At 37.6% G+C, this 20,911-nt stretch overlaps 1 protein-coding gene across 1 annotated transcript in view; it reads right to left on the reverse strand.

Annotated features, from left to right (window-relative positions):
- Positions 1-240: 240 nt before the first annotated feature.
- The window catches only part of LOC110465205 (fasciclin-1-like), a 29,928-nt gene continuing 9,257 nt past the window's right edge, over positions 241-20,911 (reverse strand). The window contains exons 2-13 of the mRNA XM_021520875.1: positions 14,948-15,125; positions 14,362-14,477; positions 13,460-13,638; positions 9,209-9,383; positions 8,293-8,413; positions 7,935-8,073; positions 7,294-7,453; positions 6,131-6,263; positions 5,710-5,857; positions 4,567-4,867; positions 2,926-3,046; positions 241-885 (exon numbers count right to left, since the gene is read on the reverse strand). Coding sequence (XP_021376550.1) covers positions 284-885; positions 2,926-3,046; positions 4,567-4,867; positions 5,710-5,857; positions 6,131-6,263; positions 7,294-7,453; positions 7,935-8,073; positions 8,293-8,413; positions 9,209-9,383; positions 13,460-13,638; positions 14,362-14,477; positions 14,948-15,125 — 2,373 coding nt within the window. The 3' untranslated portion in view covers positions 241-283. The remainder of the gene's footprint in view (positions 886-2,925; positions 3,047-4,566; positions 4,868-5,709; positions 5,858-6,130; positions 6,264-7,293; positions 7,454-7,934; positions 8,074-8,292; positions 8,414-9,208; positions 9,384-13,459; positions 13,639-14,361; positions 14,478-14,947; positions 15,126-20,911) is intronic.

Consider the following 20,911-nt stretch of genomic DNA (forward strand, 5'->3'; position numbering starts at 1 on the left):
CTTTTGAAGCATGATCAAATTATATTATATCTATGACATCACAAATTTAGTATTATTAAATCGGAAGTCAGTGCTATATATTAGTAAATTGTACGTTATAAGTTACTCATCAGAAATTGTTTTTGATGTAAAAATTGTGTGAATATGGTTATTATGTACTGTGCAAATTGTACTATGGGCTAGTTGGCCTTGAAATACTTAATAAAATATCTTGAACTTGAAGCTTAATATATCTAACAATACTGATTTATGACTTAAAATTAAACAAAAATAATATTAAGTGTTAGAATATCCTGTGATTGATGACGAATATACTTCCAATAGCCATGGTTACGATGACGAGGAGGCTGTATTGAGGCTGTGTGTTGGTCCCTGTCAGTGGGGGCTGTGGGATGGTCCCTGTCAGTGGAGGCTGTGTAATGGTACCTGTCAGTGGAGGCTGTGTGATGGTCCCTGTCAGTGGAGGCTGTGTAATGGTCCCTGTCAGTGGAGGCTGTGTGATGGTACCTGTCAGTGGAGGCTGTGGGATGGTCCCTGTCAGTGGAGGCTGTGTAATGGTCCCTGTCAGTGGAGGCTGTGTGATGGTACCTGTCAGTGGATCCTGTGTGATGGTCCCTGTCAGTGGAGGCTGTGTGATGGTACCTGTCAGTGGATCCTGTGTGATGGTCCCTGTCAGTGGAGGCTGTGTAATGGTCCCTGTCAGTGGAGGCTGTGTGATGGTCCCTGTCAGTGGAGGCATTGTGACATCAGCGCCCCGTGAAACGTCGCGAGTCAAGTCTTCCTGGACGTACAACAGACGATCAATGATGTGTATGAGACCATTTGTGGCGCCGATATCCATGCTGATGACGTTGGCTGTTACCCCACTGAACTGGATCTTAACATCTAAAAATTAAATAAGACAAGGATGTTATAATTACTGAGGTATAAATATAAATAGAGGATATTATGATTACTGAGGTACAGATATAAAAAGAAGATATCATAATTACTGAGGTACAGATATAAATAGAGGATATTATGATTACTGAGGTATAAATATAAATAGAGGATATTATAATCACTGAGGTACAAATATAAATAGAAGATTTTATCATTACTGAGGTATAAATATAAATAGATTTTATTATAATTACTGAGGTACAAATATAAATACAGTATATTATAATTACTGAGGTATAAATATACAAATATTCCTGTTGCATTTATATATATTTATTTAAACAATGTATGTATGTATAGATAATTGTCTTTTTACTTAATGTATAATGGTGATTTGTATGCTTTATTGGTTTTATCAATTATTAGCTCACCTGGCCCGAAGGGACAAGTGAGCTTTTGGCATGGTGCAGCGTACTTTGTCCGTCCGGCGTCCGTCCGGCGTCCGTCCGGCGTCACCTTTTTACTTTTAACAACTTCTTCTCAATAACCAAGAACCCTAGGTTGATGATATTTGGCCAGTAGCATGCTGGGATGAAGTGCTACCAAGTCTGTTTAAATGAATGACCTTGACCCACTTTCAAGGTGGGTCACATATGTTAAAACCAAAAGGCCCAGGGTACTGATATTGCACCTGTATCATGCTAGGATGAAGGGCTGCCAAATTTGTCCAAATGAATGACTTTGGCCAACTTTCAAGGTCACAGGGGACAAATGTCGTAAAATCTTCAAACAACTTCTCCTCATTAACCAAAAGGCCCAGGGTATTTATATTGGACCTGTAGCATGCCAGGATGAAGGGCTAACAAGTTTGTTCAAATGAATGAACTTGACCCACTTTCAAGGTCACAGGGGTCAAATGTAAAATATTCAAACCGCTTCTTCTCAATAACCAAAAGGCCCAGGGTACTGAAATCGGGCCTTTAGCATGCTGGGATGAAGGACTACCAAGTTTGTTCAAATGAATGACCTTGACCCACTTTTAACCTAATGTCCTTGTTTGACGATCGACACACACAGGCGTCATATGTTTACATCTTTTAATATGTTCTTATGAATCAAAGACTGATATTCTGCCTGTAGCTTTATTTTAGTCCACTTTTAAGATTACAAGTGTGAGATTAATACAAGGTGAGCGATGCAGGTCCATTTGGCCTCTTGTAACTCATACTAATATCCATCTGTTGTAAAGTGCTTTAGAGTAATTTTACAGATTATATAGGGCGGTATATAAATATTGTATATTATATTATTATTGAATACCATATACATTTTATGATTCACAGCAGAATATCGAGATTTTTCAGGAGTGTGAAGTATATACGAAAATATCAGTATAGTCTGCCATACAAGTAAAATACATAATTATGGTTTTCAACAGGAAAACCATTAAATGTTCTGTTTATTACATTTTTTAATAACACGACACACATATTGCTTAGAATTTTCTTGTTACAAAACCAGCAAGTGTTTCTATGTGAGTTTTCAATGACTAGTACATTATGTACTCCGTCACCTTCGTCAGACAAATGACCAATGAATCGTATGCACACAAAGGCGTAACATGTCTACAAGTTGTCCACAAATCGATGTGGATTCGGCTACGCTGTAAGCGAATGTACAATAGTTGTTATATATGAACTGAAATAACTCGATTCAGCTACGCGTTGTTAAATACTTGGTCATGGATGTGCGAGAGTCAATGAGTCCCCTCATCTCGATTTAGAACTGGCCCACTGCGGCATATCCAGATGGCTTCCTTGATCTGCTGCTTGAATACATTGCTCTCTCTGTCCAAAACTTTGGAGTTTTACACATTTTACACATTTGTGTACATACGCTTCACTGGTCATTTGTCTGATGAAGAGTACATACCTCCTAGTCATCGAAACGTCACATAGAAACACTTATTAGTTGTGTAACAAGAAACTTTTCATAATAATCTGGCTCTGATTAGTTTGGCCCTGATTGGAACCCAGCACTTACCTCTGTCCATAGACTTAAGTATACGAATAGACTCGCCCGTCTTAGCTGTAAAGATATGGTTTGTGTTGGATAAGTTCTGCAAGGAGATTTGTCGTCCTTCAAACAACAGTCTCTTGAATAGCTGAAATAATTATAGATTTGATTTTCAAACAACACTGTCTTGAATTGAGATTTACAGTTACACTTTCAACACCCTCCAGGGGTTTCACTTACTTCGCTCTCTGCACCCTACAGGGGTTAAACTTGCTCACGCACTCTGCACGCTCCAGGGGTAACACTCACTAACTAACTGCACCCTCCGGGAGTAACACTGACTTACGCCTTCTGCACCCTCCAAGGGTTACACTCACGTACCTTCTCTGCATCCTCCTGGAGTTACACTCACTTACACTTTCTGCACCCTCCAATAGTTACACTCACTAACGCTCTCTGCACCCTCCAAGGCTTACACTCACACTCTCTGGACCCTCCAGGAGTAACACTCACTTACGCTCTCTGCACCCTCCAAGGGTTACACTCACGTATCTTCTCTAAATCCTCCTTGGGTTACACTCACTTACACTTTCTGCAACCTCCAGGAGTAACACTCACTTACGCTCTCTGCACCCTTCAAGGCTTACACTCACTTACACTCTCTGCACCCTCCAGGGTAACACTCACTTACGCTCTCTGCACCCTTCAAGGCTTACACTCACTTACGCTCTCTGCACCCTCCAGGGGTTACAATCACTTACGCTCTCTGCATCCTCTAGGGGTTACACTCACTAACGCTCGCTGCACTCTCCAGGCGTTACAATCACTTACGCTCACTGTACCCCCTAGGGGTAAGACTCGCTTTATCTCGGCACCCCCAGGGGTTACACTCACTTACACTCTGCATTCCTCAGGAGTAACACTCACTTACTCTCGGCACCCCGAGGGGTTACACTCACTAACGCTCTCCGCATCCCCCATGGGTAACACTCACTTACGCTCTCTGCATCTCCCAGGAGTAAGACTCACTTACTCTCGGCATCCGCAGGGGTTACACTCACTAACGCTCTCGGCACCCCGAGGGGTTACACTCACTTACGCTCTCTGCATCCCCCAGGGGTTACACTCACTTATACTCTCTGCACTCGCCAGTGATTACACTCATTTACACTCTCTGCATTCCTGGAATATGTCATGAAAACATGAAAGGCTCAGAGTGGGCCACCATTGGAATGAGACTAGTTTGACAGTACTGTGTAAAAGGTAACATTGACCAACTTTTAAGTTGGGGGTCACTCCTTTATAATCAAGGAGAGGCATCAGCCTTATTGATTGGTCATTTATTTTTACCCAAGACCAATCAAATAGCTTGCTGCTCTTTCAATTTTGCTTTAACATATTCCTGGGGTACAGAGAGTGTAAGTGAGCATAACACATGTAGTATCGAGTGTGAGTACTAATGTAAATACAGTCTGTATTGTAATAATTTACTCTTTAAATGAAACATACTATCAGTCTACTTCCTCCCCAACTTTCGGGTCACAACGATTTGCATTTTAATTATAATGAAATCATTACAAAACAACACATCCATGTTGTTTAGGCTTAATCCTTCTTACATTAGTTCTAAAAATTAAAATCTTAGATTAAAATACAGGACCAACTTACATATTGAAGTCGATGTGTGTCGTTCATAATCTTCATTCCAATACTTGTCTTCTGGAAGTAGTCTATTGCTGTGGAATTAGGCACGAAGAAAGTAAACGTACACCCAGAGCACATCCCCATGTCATACTGGGACACCTGGTTACTGGTGTTGTAATTGTTGTTACTGTTGTCGTAGGAGTTGCTAGCGTAATCGTAACCAGGAGGGTAGCCGTATAGCTCAAAGTTGCAACGTTTTGCGGTGAAGCGATCATCTGTCAAGTAATTCTTCATTCCTACAGACCGGATGTAATCGTATGTTCTCCTATAAAATATGAATTTTATATACACTTCAGTCCTACAGAGCAGATGTAATCGTATGTTCTCCAGTAAAATATGAATATTATATAAGCTTCAGTCCTACAGAGCAGATGTAATCGTATGTTGTCCTGTTTCTATATTTAACAAACAGTACACTTATATCAGGAAGCCTAGGTCACAGCGAGGTCATACTGACCTACTTCTAGCACTCTCCAATCCCAAGATGTTTTTACGAGAAGACTAGTTTGATCCTTTTGATGTACGTCAAAAGAATCTCGCGAATGGAATAATTTGATTTTCTGAATTTAACATATATTGTTGGACATAAAGAAAATAATCTTTTTGAAACAAAACCCAAATTCTCAATTTATTTTCAAATTCATGATTGCAAGTACTGATCATAATATGTATATACCCCTATCAACCAAACATCATCATATATCACAAATCACAGTATTTATATACTGTATAGTGGGAAATTTTCGCTTCAGTTAAATTTTCGCCTTTATCACGCTCGTAATGAGGGCGACTTAATCCTTACAGCAAACAGTAGTAAACAAAATATCCATGGAAACTGAATGAAAGGGTGAACTTAACATTGGGCGAAAATGGATTTTAATGTTGAAGGGCAAAAATATCACTATAAACAGTATTTACGAAGACCAAATAACATCATGTTTGGCTGACCACAATATAGAAACTAAATGAATGGGGCAAACTTAATCTTTATCGATTTTTTTTTAATGTCGGAGGGCGAAAATTTTACTGGGCAAAATTTTCCCAGTGTACATGCAGTATTTACAACGACCAAATATCATCACGTATCGGTGATCGTAATATACTTACAGCAGCCAAAGATCATCGCATATTAACATGGGTAAGTCCAAATAAGGAATACCCAAGATGGCGTCAATAAGGTGGACTCTCCCGTTGATCGCTTTCAAATCGGGGCGAACAACACGTGCTTTAACAAATCCTCCTTGGACCCAGCCCTCTGTTATAGATATTAAGTCACATTTAACATATCAATGGTCACAGCTCTCTGTTATAAATATTAAGTCACATTTAACCTATCAATGGACCCAGCTCTCTATTATAAATATTAAGTCACATTTAACATATCAATGGACCTAGCTCCTGTTATAACAACAACAAACCTATGACCTTTCATCTATTAAAAGCATGTTGGGTCATAGCACATACGTTTGCCTCTATCCATTAACTGTTTCTGATTTTCTTGTTATATTCTCAAGTTTATCCAACATACCGTTCCTATCGTTGTACACAGTGACATTCCAGCCATCGTACATTGTCTGTCGGTACTGTCGGCTCTCGTAACCTCCAACGATAGCGGAGATCTCAATATATTGGTACGATTTAAGGATGTGGAGGCGAATCATCTACAAGGGATAACAGACTTTTAGTACTTTATAATATCTTATTGAATACAAACTTATTTCAATTTGAAATGTCAACAAATTTTATTGATAATCAATTGGATTGAACATCAGACTTTAAACCTATAAGTTCTCTCCATAATACAATACATTTTATTCAAATAATATCTGGTAATTGATAGAAATGGAAATTATGTAATATATAGTAAGATATAAGCATTGATTACATACTATACTGTGTTATCCATTGAATAAACCCATGTCATATTTTTATGCATATTAACCCATGTAATATGACCTATCAGCCCTGTGATTGGTTGTAAGTTTCAATTGTTTCAATTGTGACGTCACGCCTGGGACAAGTACATGAACAAAATTGTCAGACTTACGCACGGAAGTCAAAATGGCGGCTTTTAACAATTCATGGTTGCATGCAAACTATCGTTTTACACAAATAAATGCCACAAGTCTTGATTATGGGATAAAAAGGATCTGAGCTAAAATGAATTTTTTTGACGAGTTTCATTATCTCATATGAAATGGAAACTCATGTAAGATCCTGTTTATAAAAGATACACATACAGATAATGCAGTTGTGTTTTATATATGACTAAAGTCAGGTATTTCGTTATTACAGTGATATCATGTAACACTAACTTCAAGTGATTGTGATGACAGAAGGAAGAGGGGAAAGGGAAAGTCTTAAACCCAGTTAGTACAAAGAATTTCTCAAACATGATGCATATTAAGAAGTTTCAAACCAGCTTTGATCTTCAAAACATAAACAGCTGTGATCTTCCACTCACACTCACTCAAAGACTTACAAGGCCTGAATAAACAGTTGCAGGTCCGCTGGTATTAATACCCGGAATGTTACATTTAGAAACAGACAAATCGTTTGTTCCACATAAACAAACAGGCCCCTACACATATGCGACCTTACATGTAAGTGTAACTTTCACATGATATAGCAATAACCTTAACCCCACACGTAGATTAAACTTTGATCGTCTAGCTATAACCTTGACCTTACCTTGTCCACCTGAGAAAGGTCTGAGACCAGGTTGACCCCTGGTACCCCCTGTATTTTGATGAAGGCATTGTCAATGGGGACAAACACGTTGACTCCAGAAGCCTGTACAAGGGCGTTACTGGTATCCGGCTGGGCCTTGTTAAGGTACTGGTTAAAGTCGCTGTAACAGAGTTCAAAGTTCAGGTTTAACACATTTTAACAGAGTTCAGAGGTCAAATATAAAAGTCCTATCAAAATGCTATGAGTAGGACACGGTATTCACATATAGAATTATCAGTAGGTCTGGTATAAATCATCGTAACAGAGTTCAGAGGTCAAGTATAAAGCATTGTAATAAAGTTCAGAGGTCAAATATAAAACATTGTATCAGAGTTCAGGGGTCAAGTTTAAAGAAATGTAATAGAGTTCAGGGGTCAAGTATGAAGAATTGTAATAATAAAGTTCAGAGGTTAAGTACAAATGTATAATCAAAGGTCAATGACAAGAGGCCCTTAATATAAGTCAAATGTCAAAGACCTTACATATAGGTCAAAGGACAAAGGGCATTAATTCAGACCAGAGATCTTCCTGCAACAATAAAGAATAGACAATGGCCACACTTGTGTCAAAGGTCATATAGAAGTCATAGGTAGCATGCTTACGGTGACTCCCGAGTGATGATTCCACGAACAGAGTTATATACATAACCGAGGAGGTGGTCGACGACATGGATGACACCGTTGTATACCGTAACGTTTCCTTGCACAATGGACGCATCAACTCCTTCACTGTTTACGTACACTACAACAAAGTCAAATACAATCTACAATCAAATAACAGGTCTGGTATCTCCACATATGTGTTGGGAAGATCACTACATTTTCAGCTTGGTTTTTTTTTTCGTAGAAATTATCCTTTACTCTGGATACGATGAAAGCGTGGATGTGAGCACAACTTTCTATATGTAGGATCAAAGTGTAAATGTGAACACAATTTTTCTGTTGGAAGGATCAATATTACCTTGGTCCCCATAAGGTCTTCGGAATCTTATCAATCGACCGAGCCGGCCGCTGAATCCCTCGTTATGATTGACATACTGCGTATACAACACTTGTTCCGGGATGATATGAGCCTTAAGGACCTAGTAACACAAAAGTACGGACTTACTGCTGTGTTAACTCATTAATCGGAATCAGGCAGTGCAATTCAAAATTCATATGCAAATAAGAAACATTGTTCTGGTTTTGAGTGTTTGCTTATATGATTATTACTGTGATCGTCCGGTAATAAGCCCACCCCTGCTTTGAGTCAGAGATTATGTGTTGGTCATTTGGTTCTATTGCAGGATAAATACGGTAACTGCACAAAGTCGAAAAAACATAATATACATTTCTGTATATCGCTCAGTGGATATGTCCGATCATCATTCAATAGAATGTAAGATATCAACGTTTTACTTTCTACACAAACAACGTACGTATATCAACTGGTCCCCTTCTCAAGCTACTACTGAGTGAGTGACCCGGTCCCTTTGTTAAGCTATGACTGAATGAGTGACTCAGTCATAGCTTGACAAAACGACCAGTCAATCTTGAAACGATGTGGCAAGTTTAATACATACATTATTTGTGCATAAAGTGAAACTTATACAGATTACATAATTCAAATTAACAAATCTTATTGAAAATATAAGAAACTGTGAGGTTTTTAAGACTTAATTTCAATAAATGAGTGTCTCATACTGTCAGACTTTATCAGAGGTGCGTCACAAGGTGATATCAAGCACATATGACATTAGCTTATTTAAATTGAGTCAGGAGAGCTTTAACTCATTGACCCCTGATTTTGATAATGAACTTTTCCAACCTTTGAATTGGAATAGTTCATATGTGTCTTCAGGGGTGAATAAGTTAATAGAGATGAGGGGAAACCTTACATTGTTTAATATCCGAGGGTTCTGCTGGAGATAACTAAGTTTGGATGATGGTATTTTGGCCATGGCTTCATTGCTAGGTACAAAAAGTGTGACCATTTCGTCGCGGTTAGAGAGCTCAGCCAGTGTGCTGTAGTAACCGTCCTGTAGATATTGCGAGATTAGATTGTAAAACATGCTGCAACATAAAAATATATATGAAATTGAGACTTCAATAACAAAGTTTGGGTAAAATTTTGCTGCAACGATACATGAACATACAATATATATCACGATACTGTGGTCACGATGCAAGATGTATCACAATACTGGGGTCACGATTCAATATGTATCACGATACAAGATTATCACAATACTTGGGTCACAATACGATATGTATCAAGATACAAGATGTTTCACAATACCGGAGTCACAATACGATATGTATCACATACTGGGGTCACAATGCGATATGTATCAAGATACAAGATGTATCACAATACTGTGGTCACAATACGATAAGTATCACGACACAAGATGTATCACAATACTGGGGTCACAATACGATATGTATCACAATACTGGGGTCACAATGCGATATGTATCAAGATACAAGATGTATCACAATACTGTGGTCACGATACAAGATGTATCACATTACTGGGTCACGATTCAATATGTATCACAATACTGGGGTCACAATACGATATGTATCACAACACTGGGGTCACAATGCGATATGTATCACAATACTGGGGTCACAATGCGATATGTATCACAATACTAGGGTCACAATACGATATGTATCACAATACTGGGATCACAATGCGATATGTATCAAGATACAATATGTATCACAATACTGGGGTCAAAATGCGATATGTATCACGATACAAGATGTATCACAATACTGGGGTCAAAATGCGATAAGTATTACGACACAAGATGTATCAAAATACTGGGGTCACAATGCGATATGTATCACGATACTGGGGTCACAATACGATATGTATCACGTTACAAGATGTATCACAATGCTGGGGTCACAATACGATATGTATCACGATACTGGGGTCACAATACGATATGTATCACAATGCGATATGTATCACAATACTGGGGTCACAATGCGATATGTATCACGATACTGGGGTCACAATACGATATGTATCACAATGCGATATGTATCACAATACTGGGGTCACAATGCTATATGTATCACGATACAAGATGTATCACAATACTGGTGTCACAATGCGATATGTATCACGATACAAGATGTATCACAATACTGGTGTCACAATGCGATATGTATCAAGATGCAAGATGTATCACAATACTGGGGTCACAATACGATATGTATCACGATACAAGATTTATCACAATACTGGGGTCACAATGCGATATGTATCACGATACAAGATGTATCACAATACTGGGGTCACAATGCGATATGTATCACGATACAATATGTATCGCAATACTGGGGTCACAATGCGATATGTATCACGATACAATATGTATCGCAATACTGGGGTCACAATGCGATATGTATCACGATACAATATGTATCACAATACTGGGGTCAGAATGCGATATGTATCAAGATGCAATATGTTTGTTTGTTTGTTTGTTTGATTTTGTTTAACGTCCTATTAACAGCTGAGGTCATTTAAGGACGGCCTCCCCTGTGTGCAAGATGCATGCATGAAGTGTATGTGTGTGTATTTTGGGAGGATGCGATATGTTCGTGTTTGTCTTCTTGTAATAGCGCGGAACTGATGCCGACTTTATAGTGCTACCTCACTGAAACATACTGCAATATGTATCACTAAACTGGGGTCACAATACGATATGTATCACGATACAAGATGTATCACAATACTACGGTCACAATACGATATGTATCACGATACAATTTGTATCACATTACTGGGGTCATGATATAAGATGTATCACAATACTGGAGTCACGATTCAATATGTATCACAATACTGGGGTCACAATGCGATATGTATCACGATACAAGATGTATCGCAATACTGGGGTCACAATGCGATATGTATTAATATACAAGATGTATCACAATGCTACGGTCACGATACGATATGTATCACGATACAATTTGTATCACATTACTGGGGTCATGATATAAGATGTATCACAATACTGGGGTCACGATTCAATATGTATCACAATACTGGGGACATAATGCGATATGTATCAAGATGCAATATGTATCACTATACTGGGGTCACAATGCGATATGTATTAAGATACAAGATGTATCACAATGCTACGGTCACAATACGATATGTATCACGATACAAGATGTATCACATTACTGGGGTCACGATATAAGATGTATCACAATACTGGGGTCACGATTCAATATGTATCACAATACTGGAGTCACGATTCAATACATATAATAACATTGAGAAAAGAGATATTACAAATTGTTAATGCCAATATTACAACTGGAATTAGACTTTGTCCTGAATGGTCATGACTATAAAGTTTCACTTAATTGACTTTTTTCGATGTGCATGCTGAGCTGGATCTGTCACTCGCCATGTTGTAACGGATATGAGTGGACTAAAGGATGAGTGTATATAAGACTTTGGACCCCATTATATCTGGGTTTTCACCTTCATATCAACAGTGGTTCACGATTACCCGATACCTGTTTATTTCTTGCAGCATTTACGCCCCATATGAAGATTTACGCTTGGATAATCCACCATTTTGTTACATGTGTAGGGATGATCCCAGTCAAAAAATCTGGTACAGATTCCGGACCAAAGTGTAAACTGGCTAATAAATGTTATGAAAAAAATGTATTTGTTACATAATTAACACATTGACCCCTGGAGACACATTTAAACTCCTCCATTTCGAAGGTTGGAATAGTTCATTATGAAACCTCAAGGGTGAATGAGTTAAGCAGCCAACATCACTGGCTCCCCTAGGTGACCACTTACACAGGTTTGACTCCTATCAATTTGCTCTTTCCTTAAACATATACATAAGGGAGATTGTAATTCATGTTGCTCTGTAGAATAAACAAGAAGCCCAGAGGGCCTGCATCGCTCACCTAGATACCTAAGCATTCATGGCAAAATATTCTCCAAATGAGATCAAGGGAATATGCCAGACCACAAGGCTAATCCATGTAGCATATCTGTATTATATTTTTCATGTACAGCAATTTCATGTATGGTTATGGGGTGGGGATCTCAACTGTTTCCAAACTTTGACTCAGAAACTAGGCCCCTAGGGTTGTGGCCAGACCCCAGGATCAATTCTAATATCGTAACTGCATTCGTCTCTTTATGCCCAAAAATTGTATATATAGTTTTGGGGTGGGGATCTTAACCATTTCGAAGTTATGACCCAGGGTGAAGTCTCCGAGGGTGGGGCAGTCTCCCAAGGCCATCCTGGAAGCATATGTGCAATCATCTCTTTATACTCAGCAATTATATATACGGTTATAGGGTGGGCCTCTCAACTGTTTCCAAGCTTTGACTAAGAAACTAAGTCCCTAGGGGTTCGGTCAGACCCCAGGGTCTATTCTGATATCATTACTGAATTCGTCTATTTATGCCCAGCATTTGTATATATAGTTTTGGGGTGGGGATCTCAACAGTTTTAAAGTTATGGCCCAGGGACTATGTCTCCAAGGGTGGGCCAGACCCTAGGGCCATCCTGGAAGCAAATGTGCATATACCATTTTTTTGGCCCCACCCCTTAGCCCGGGGGGTCAGCCCCACCATTTGTACAATTTTGAATTCCTGCTTCCGACCAAATATGATCAATATCCATCTCATAGTTCCAGAGAAGAAGTCGCTTAAAGCAATATAGCCAAATAACCCTTTTGGCCCCGTCCTCAGACCCCTGGGGGTCAGCTACACATTTTGTACAATTTTGAATTCCTGCCTCCTATGAATGCTTTTGATCAAATATGGCTCATATCCACTTCTTGGTTCCAGAGAAGAAGTCGCTGAAAGCAATATAGCAAAATTGCTCCCTTTTGGCCACGCCCCTCAGCCCAACCATTTGTACAATTTTGAATCCCCATAACCTAGGGAGCTTCCAGTCAAATAAGTTAAATTCCAATCAGTGGTTAAGAAGAAGAAGTCGTTTAAATAAATTGTTGACGTACGGACGGACGGACAGACGTACGGACGACGGACGCAACGGTATGGCATAAGCTCTACCAGGTCCTTCGGACCTGGTGAGCTAATAAAGGGAGGTAAGTCTGTTCTCGCTTACCTTGTTTGCACTTTCGGATCATCAGGATCTGATATGTAGCCATATGCCATCTTTATACTAGAGATGCCGATGAAGCGTGAAAGCCCTTGGACCACACCATTGGTAGCGATCAGGTCCTTCTGGTCATTGGAGATTTCTGCTCCATTTACGAAGTACACAGTGGGGCCAAAATACGAACTCTGAAAAGACCAATAGGATGACCTATACCGTTCAATGCTGTAACTCCAAAACAGAAGAATTTCTACTTACATCTGTATTGTGTGTTTTTTCTGACTTGGAGTTACTTGACCATTTATTAAAGCAAAAAGCTATGTTTAAGATGTACAAACATTAAAATTCTCTTTTACACAAAAACCTCCAACACTGGATGATACTGGGACTTTTTCATTGTGCTATTTGTTATGATATTATTACCCAGCGAAATGACAAGGAATAATTTCAACATGTTAAAAGCCCCTGAAAAGTCCTTCAACCTATAATTATCTTATTACAGAGGAAATAACATAGATTTGGGTCATCCTTAAAAAATGGTTAATTTGTTTGTAGTTTCCCTGACTCACATTTTTTTGGCTGGAGTTAAATTGGTATTTTCCTTTATAATTAACTTTAAAATCTCTTGTAACAATTCTAAGTTTTTATGATTTTCCAGCAAAGCAAATATTTTAACCGAAAACAAAGTGTGATTAGGTGCACTAAATTTTAGCAAGTCGGTCTGGAAACTGTAAACAAACAATTTTGAAAGGATTGCCATAACAGTATAAATAATAAAATAATATATCTTTCAATGTTCCTTTAGGTAATTTGAGGAACATTAAACTAAAATTTTTATTTAATTTTCAGTGCTAAGAGAGTCTTTAAGGTAGCTAGGCAGTTGGAGGCAAAGAAAACAATGTCCTAGTTACCGCGAATGAGCTGGTCCGCTGGCGACGGTTGATGAAGATTCTTTCCCCATTGGACGCCATACTCTGGTACGCCTGATTGTCCTGCATATCTCCTGTGGTCAGCCTGTTGTTTATCACTGTAATGAGACAAAGTAGATTACCTCCCCTTGTTTACTATTCTAATGACTGGATTATCTCCCCTTGAAATTAATCGCTGTTACAAGACAATGGGCTACCCACCTTTGTTTACTATTTTGATGACTGGATTATCTGGACTATTATCACTGTAATTAGACAGTGGTCTACCTAGTCAAGAAATTAATATTACCTTACAATAAAAAAAAAAGATTTATTTTATACATCTGTCTCTATTGTTAAAAACATTGCAGGTTTATGATTTCAAATATTTCTGGTAATAATAATGGACTGAAATGAAAATAGTATGAGACCTGTATGAAACCACAGTGCTTATTTCTGGATAATTTACAAAGCTTGTTTATGTCAACCTGGAAGGTTTGAACATGCAGTTTAACAATTTAAAAAATTATATAATTGATGCATAATACAACTACTACAGGTATCAGGTTTGAGAAAGTTTTCAACTTACACGTGTGAAACTTGACGAAGTTTTGAAGTTGTGGTGACCTGTCAGGCCAGCTGTCGATTTCACTTCGTTCATCGTACGATATGCTCTCAAATGCGGTGTTGTTCGGGGCAAACACGGTGAACTGGCCATTGGAATTGTACAGGTACGTAAGGTCCGCTCGGGCTATCAGAGACGCAAACTTTTAAAAGAAAGAAAAAAAGAAAATATGAAATCCAATAACACAATGTAGTATAATTACTATGGGCACTGCAGTGTAAGCTTAGGGATGGGGTGTAAAATTTGACACTGATTTTTTCTTCAATAAGATGCATCAGTTTGGAAATCTGTGATGTCAAACTTTTACTTTCTACACAATGTACAAGATGTACTAGTAAACGTGTCACAACACTTTAAGACCAACATGGTCCTTTTTCAAGCTTAAATATGTACATGTACATTGTTTGTGTAGAAAATAATGTTTTGATATGACATTTCTTTTTATTCTAAGATAGGCTGAACTTTATCTTTTAAGATAACTTTGTGAAAATTTAAAAACATAATGTTTGAACCATTAAACGGATATTTACAAACAAAAAGTCGGACTAGGATTGCCACAAATTCAACAATAATCATCAGACCGGTAATCATAAATATAACACATTATTAAAGTGTTATATTTATGATTACCTCTCTGAATACAGTGCAAGTTTAATTGTTATATTTTTCATTCGTGTTTTTCAATAAGTTGATATCTATAATTTGCAGTCCCTAACATAAACATTTATGACAGTCTGCAGCCCCTAACATAAACATTGTCACAGTCTACAACCCATAACATAAACATTGTAACAGTCTGCAGTCCCTAACATAAACAGTGTAACAGTCTGCAGCCCCTGACATATTCATTGTAACAGTCTGCAGACCCTAACATAAATATTGTCACAGTCTGCAGCCCCTAACATAAACATTCTAACAGTCTGCAGCCCCTAACATAAACATTCTAACAGTCTGCAGCCCCTGATATAAACATTGTAACAGTCTGCAGCCCCTAACATAAACATTCTAACAGTCTGCAGCCCCTAACATAAACATTCTAACAGTCTGCAGCCCCTAACATAAACATTGTAACAGTCTGCAGCCCAAAACATAAACATTGTAATAGTCTGCAGCCCCTAACATAAATATTGTCAGTCTGCAGCCCCTAACATAAACATTGTAACAGTCTACAGCCCCTGACATAAACATTGTAACAGTTTACAGCCCCTGACATGAATAAATTATACTATATACAACATTTGATATAGCGCCCTATCTAGCTAACATAAGCCACACTCTAAAGCGCTTTACAGTACATAGATAGGCAATTAGCATACAATTTATCAATACAATTTTGATGGATTCACAGGAGCTGCCTTATCAGGCGCTAAATACTTGTCCTATGCCACCTGGCTAATATCTACCTATGTGTGTATGCCTCTGTGTGTGATGGAGATGTGATGTGTTAAACTTAGTGTGTACCTAACAGTACATGAATTACGCTTATGGAAGGAACAACACAAATTATTTGCCATTATTTACAGAGGAAAGTCTTGATCATTATAGTTACTGTATCACAGTACGACAAATTTCTTATTTTAACCATTCACCCCTAAAGTCACATAAGAACCTTACAAAATCAAAGACTGGGCATGCGCAAGTGCAGTTTTAATATATAGGCTGAATGAGTTAAATCACTCACTCAGTCAGTTGGTATTGTTACCTTCAAGTTAGTCCCGACAGGTTATCACTGCAAGTTATTGTATTGATTTTTTTTTTTATTAAATCAGAAGATATACTATTTTTTATAGTGTCTTGAAGCTGTTTGTACATAGATTTCAGTATATATAAGTGTCACAAAGCTACATGTACACTCTTTAAAACCCTAGCACAATGTAAACTTTAAACTGTCGATGGTATGGATCTACATATATACTGGTACATATATGTATGCATGATCATGAACTTGTGATGAATGTGTACAGCCTACTCTTGTCATCGTTACTGCATGCACAGTTCTCTTTAAATTAATTATGTATATAGTCATGTAAAGCGGGAATGTTTTAACCTATATCTATACCTGCAGGTTCTGTTACCATCTATGTTTATATCGACATCCAATGATCATGATCACATATATATGTACTTTTTTATTTTCCATTTACATATATACAGAAACCTCAATATCATGCCCCTCATTTCATTTGGCACCTTGTTTAAATTTACCGCCAACACATTAAAATTATATTCAGAACTTGCCAGAAAAACAAAACTACAATAAGCATTCTGTTATTTAAACATATACATATTTTGTCATGAAGTACCATATGAATTAAATATAGCACATCAAGCCATATAAGTGACACATTTTTAACCTGAAAGCACAAAAATCATTTTCCTGTATATAAAATGACAGGTCCGAACTATATATGCCCTGGACTCATACCTGGTCACTAAGGCAACCATAGCTTTTTGATTAATTGATTCACATGTAGTTCTGTATGACACACACCCAAACATGGACACCAGATACCAAAGGGCCCCACACAGGAAAGTAAGTCAGTGCTCAGTGAAATTATATAATATTCAATAATAGCGAGTTCATATTCATACAGTGCTGTGCCAAAAGTGAAGATAAATCCAAGATGGCTGCCATTTTTTTCAGCTTGACACCTCAGAAATTAAGTCATTTGCTACAGGAATTATCAAGACTTAAACTTCCATAATACTTTGTGATACATCCTTTGGCTTTGATGACTGCTTCATGCGCTTCGGGATTGATTTGTACAGTTTTTGGATGAATTCAAGGGATATTCCTGTCCATATTGTGCGAATTGCATCCTCCAAAAATGCATGAGAGGTGATGTAGTGGGCTTGTTTCTGAAGTTCAATCTTAATTTTTCTCCAAACAGTTTCAATTATATTAAGGTCTGGACTCTGGGCTGGCCATTCCAGGTCATTGAGTCTATTTTCCCCAGATCATCAAAGACAGTCATTGCCCACATCCTGAGTTCAGACACCCGGGGTCCATTCTTCACCAGGCTGTCGCCATATCAATACACGGTTGTCCATGCCCGATTCATCACTAAATATCGCGTTCTTCCAGTAATCATTAACAGTTTGATATCTATTTAGTTTACACCAAGCGCGACGTTTTTAAGATTAGCTTTGCGAATTCTTATTTCCTTTTTCACAAACGCACTTGTTAAAATTTGCCTCGTACACTTTTCTTTGCACAGAACGTTTAGATATGGCTTCGGGTCTAACGTTAGTGCAGGCAAATTCGCCTTGCACCTAAATTCGCAACCCTGTGACGAAAATGCCATTTGACGTCATAATAGGTAAGATTTGACGTAAATAACGTCAGCATAGTCTTCAACACAGTTAAAGCCTTTAAACATTCTGACAAGAAGTGGTATAAGAAGGAAAAAGTTATTTTATTTTATTAAAAACAGTTAGAAAATATCTTGTAACGCAACGAATGTTAACCATCGGTCTGTGCGACGGACATCTCGTCAACTAAACTCAATAATCTGAGACCTGTTGGTTGTGATTTAGTATAAATGCATCACATACAAATTGAAAATACTCATATCTTAATGCTAATTGCAGTTTCATCGTCGACTGAGCCGTCAATGAAAGTAAATGATTTTTCTACACGTGTACTTTGGTATATACCATGTATACTGACGAACCAACGCTTATGGAAATAACGAAATGAAGATTTGATAATTCCTTTTTTCATTTTCATGCTATATGTAGATCAATTTAGAAAACAATCAACCAGTATATTTGAAAAATATCGTTTGCGTCTAACATTAAGCCATCTTACAACACTTAAATTAAAATACCATCTAGAAATTTGCTCGATTTATATTTGAAAAGACTTTGTTGTCGGCCTGAAACTACAAGTACGTGTATTGCTGTACAATCGCTGATGATTACGTCAAGAGACGTAAAGGGTTACCAAAGACTGTTTTTTACATGAAAAAGTAAGTTTTATTTACAACACCTGGGGCAGTCTCTGTTGAATTAGTTTTCAAGCCCAAAACATGATTTTGTCAGATAGACCGTTGAAAGCCCTAGCACGACTCTCTCATTCGCATCCGATGAAAAATACATTTGGCACCGATTTGGAAGTTTAAATTTGTTAAGGACTGAGCCTTTATTCTCGGCCTTCTTACTCAAACAGCATTAATCAGTTTCTTCAAGTAACCGAAAATTAACTATCACAACTAACAATATCCCTTTATTTTCAATGTTAAGCATTGTTACACACACACATTTGGAGCTGTTAGTATCAGTACGACTTGTGAAACATAAATATAGAAAATGTTAAATTTAAACACTTACTGAGTACAGTACTTGTAAACAAGTAAACTATGTGAATCTGGTGAAAGTGCCTGCACCTTTGAGCAAAACCACGAAAGGTCTGATGACGTCACAAATGTTGCAGCGTGACGTCATTCAGGCGTGTTTACAACAATGTTTATTTATAGGCATTTCAGTCAATTCTCTTGCTGTACTGGTGCTTATTGGCATTTTGATAATGTGTATTTGGACAAATTATTAACTGAAACCCTTACTAATGTGACGAATTTGCCTACAATTACGTTAAACTCATTAAAAATATTAGTAATTTCACCTAGATATCTCCTTCTGTTTGATTTAGCGATACCACAAAGCTGACAAGAATACCGTTCAGTGAGCTTGAAGGGTCGGCCACTTCTCTCTCTGTTTTCAATCGATCCTTCTTCATCGGTGCAACGAATCACCGAAACGGGACCGAAACAAAAAGTATACGATTATTCCAAGCGAATTACATACATTTGGATACAGGAAACAGTTTTATATTATGTGTGACCGTTTAAAACAAACAGAACCAAAACTACACCGAAAAGAAACGTATTTTAGTTTAAACATATTCTATTGCAAAATAATTGCAAAAGGATTTGGCACAAGTTATTGCAACTTATAATCGAAACTTATAAAGCAACATATGGTTTTTTAAAGGTATTAAATATACATTTCATCACTGTTTGTGACCGAAACGGACATAAACGTAACCGAAGCGTAACAAATTAGAAAATGTCTGTAAGACATAAATGCCCCCGCTGCCATGTGAGATTAGTTTCAATGTTCTATAAAAAGTTACAACCACTTTGATATTGATACACTGAAACATGCACATACACAAGGTACTACACTTAAAGTTGATAAGTTGATTTTAATATTCGTTTTTTTCCCTTTTGTATGTTATTACCATCTCAATAACATATTGAATGAAGTTGTTAAGTATTCAGATTGAATCATTTGATGATTTTCTATATATAGCAACAGTGATCTTGGCCTTGATCTTGGAACCCTGAAACACAACAATGTCCGAAGTATACCCATATTGGACCTTTGCTAAAGTTTGAGCAAAATCCATGAAAGAATGAAGTTGCTAAGTGTTTAAATTTAATCAGTTGATGGTTTTCAATATATATCAAAAGTGACCTTGGCCTTGACCTTGGAACCCTGAAACACAAGGACGTCAGAGGTATATCCATATTTGACCTTTGTATAAGGTTTGACCAAAATCCGTGAAAGAATGGAGTTGCTTAGTGTTTAAATTGGATCAGTTGATGATTTTCTATATAAAGCAACATTGACCTTTGCCTTGATCTTGGAACCCTGAAACACCACAATGTCAGAAGTATACCCATATTTGACCTTGTATAACGTTTGACCGAAATAAGTGAAAGAATGGAGTTGCTAAGTGTTTAAATTGAATAAGTTCATGATTTTCTATATATAGCAACAGTGATCTTGGCCTTGATCTTGGAACCCTGAAATACAACAATGTCTGAAGTATACCCATACTTGACCTTTTCATAACGTTTGACCAAACCCTGTGAAAGAATGAAGTTGCTAAGTGTTTAAATTGAATCAGTTGATGGTTTTCTA

Source organism: Mizuhopecten yessoensis, unplaced genomic scaffold (assembly GCF_002113885.1).
Source record: "Mizuhopecten yessoensis strain PY_sf001 unplaced genomic scaffold, ASM211388v2 scaffold11061, whole genome shotgun sequence".
Taxonomy (NCBI): Eukaryota; Metazoa; Mollusca; class Bivalvia; order Pectinida; family Pectinidae; genus Mizuhopecten; species Mizuhopecten yessoensis.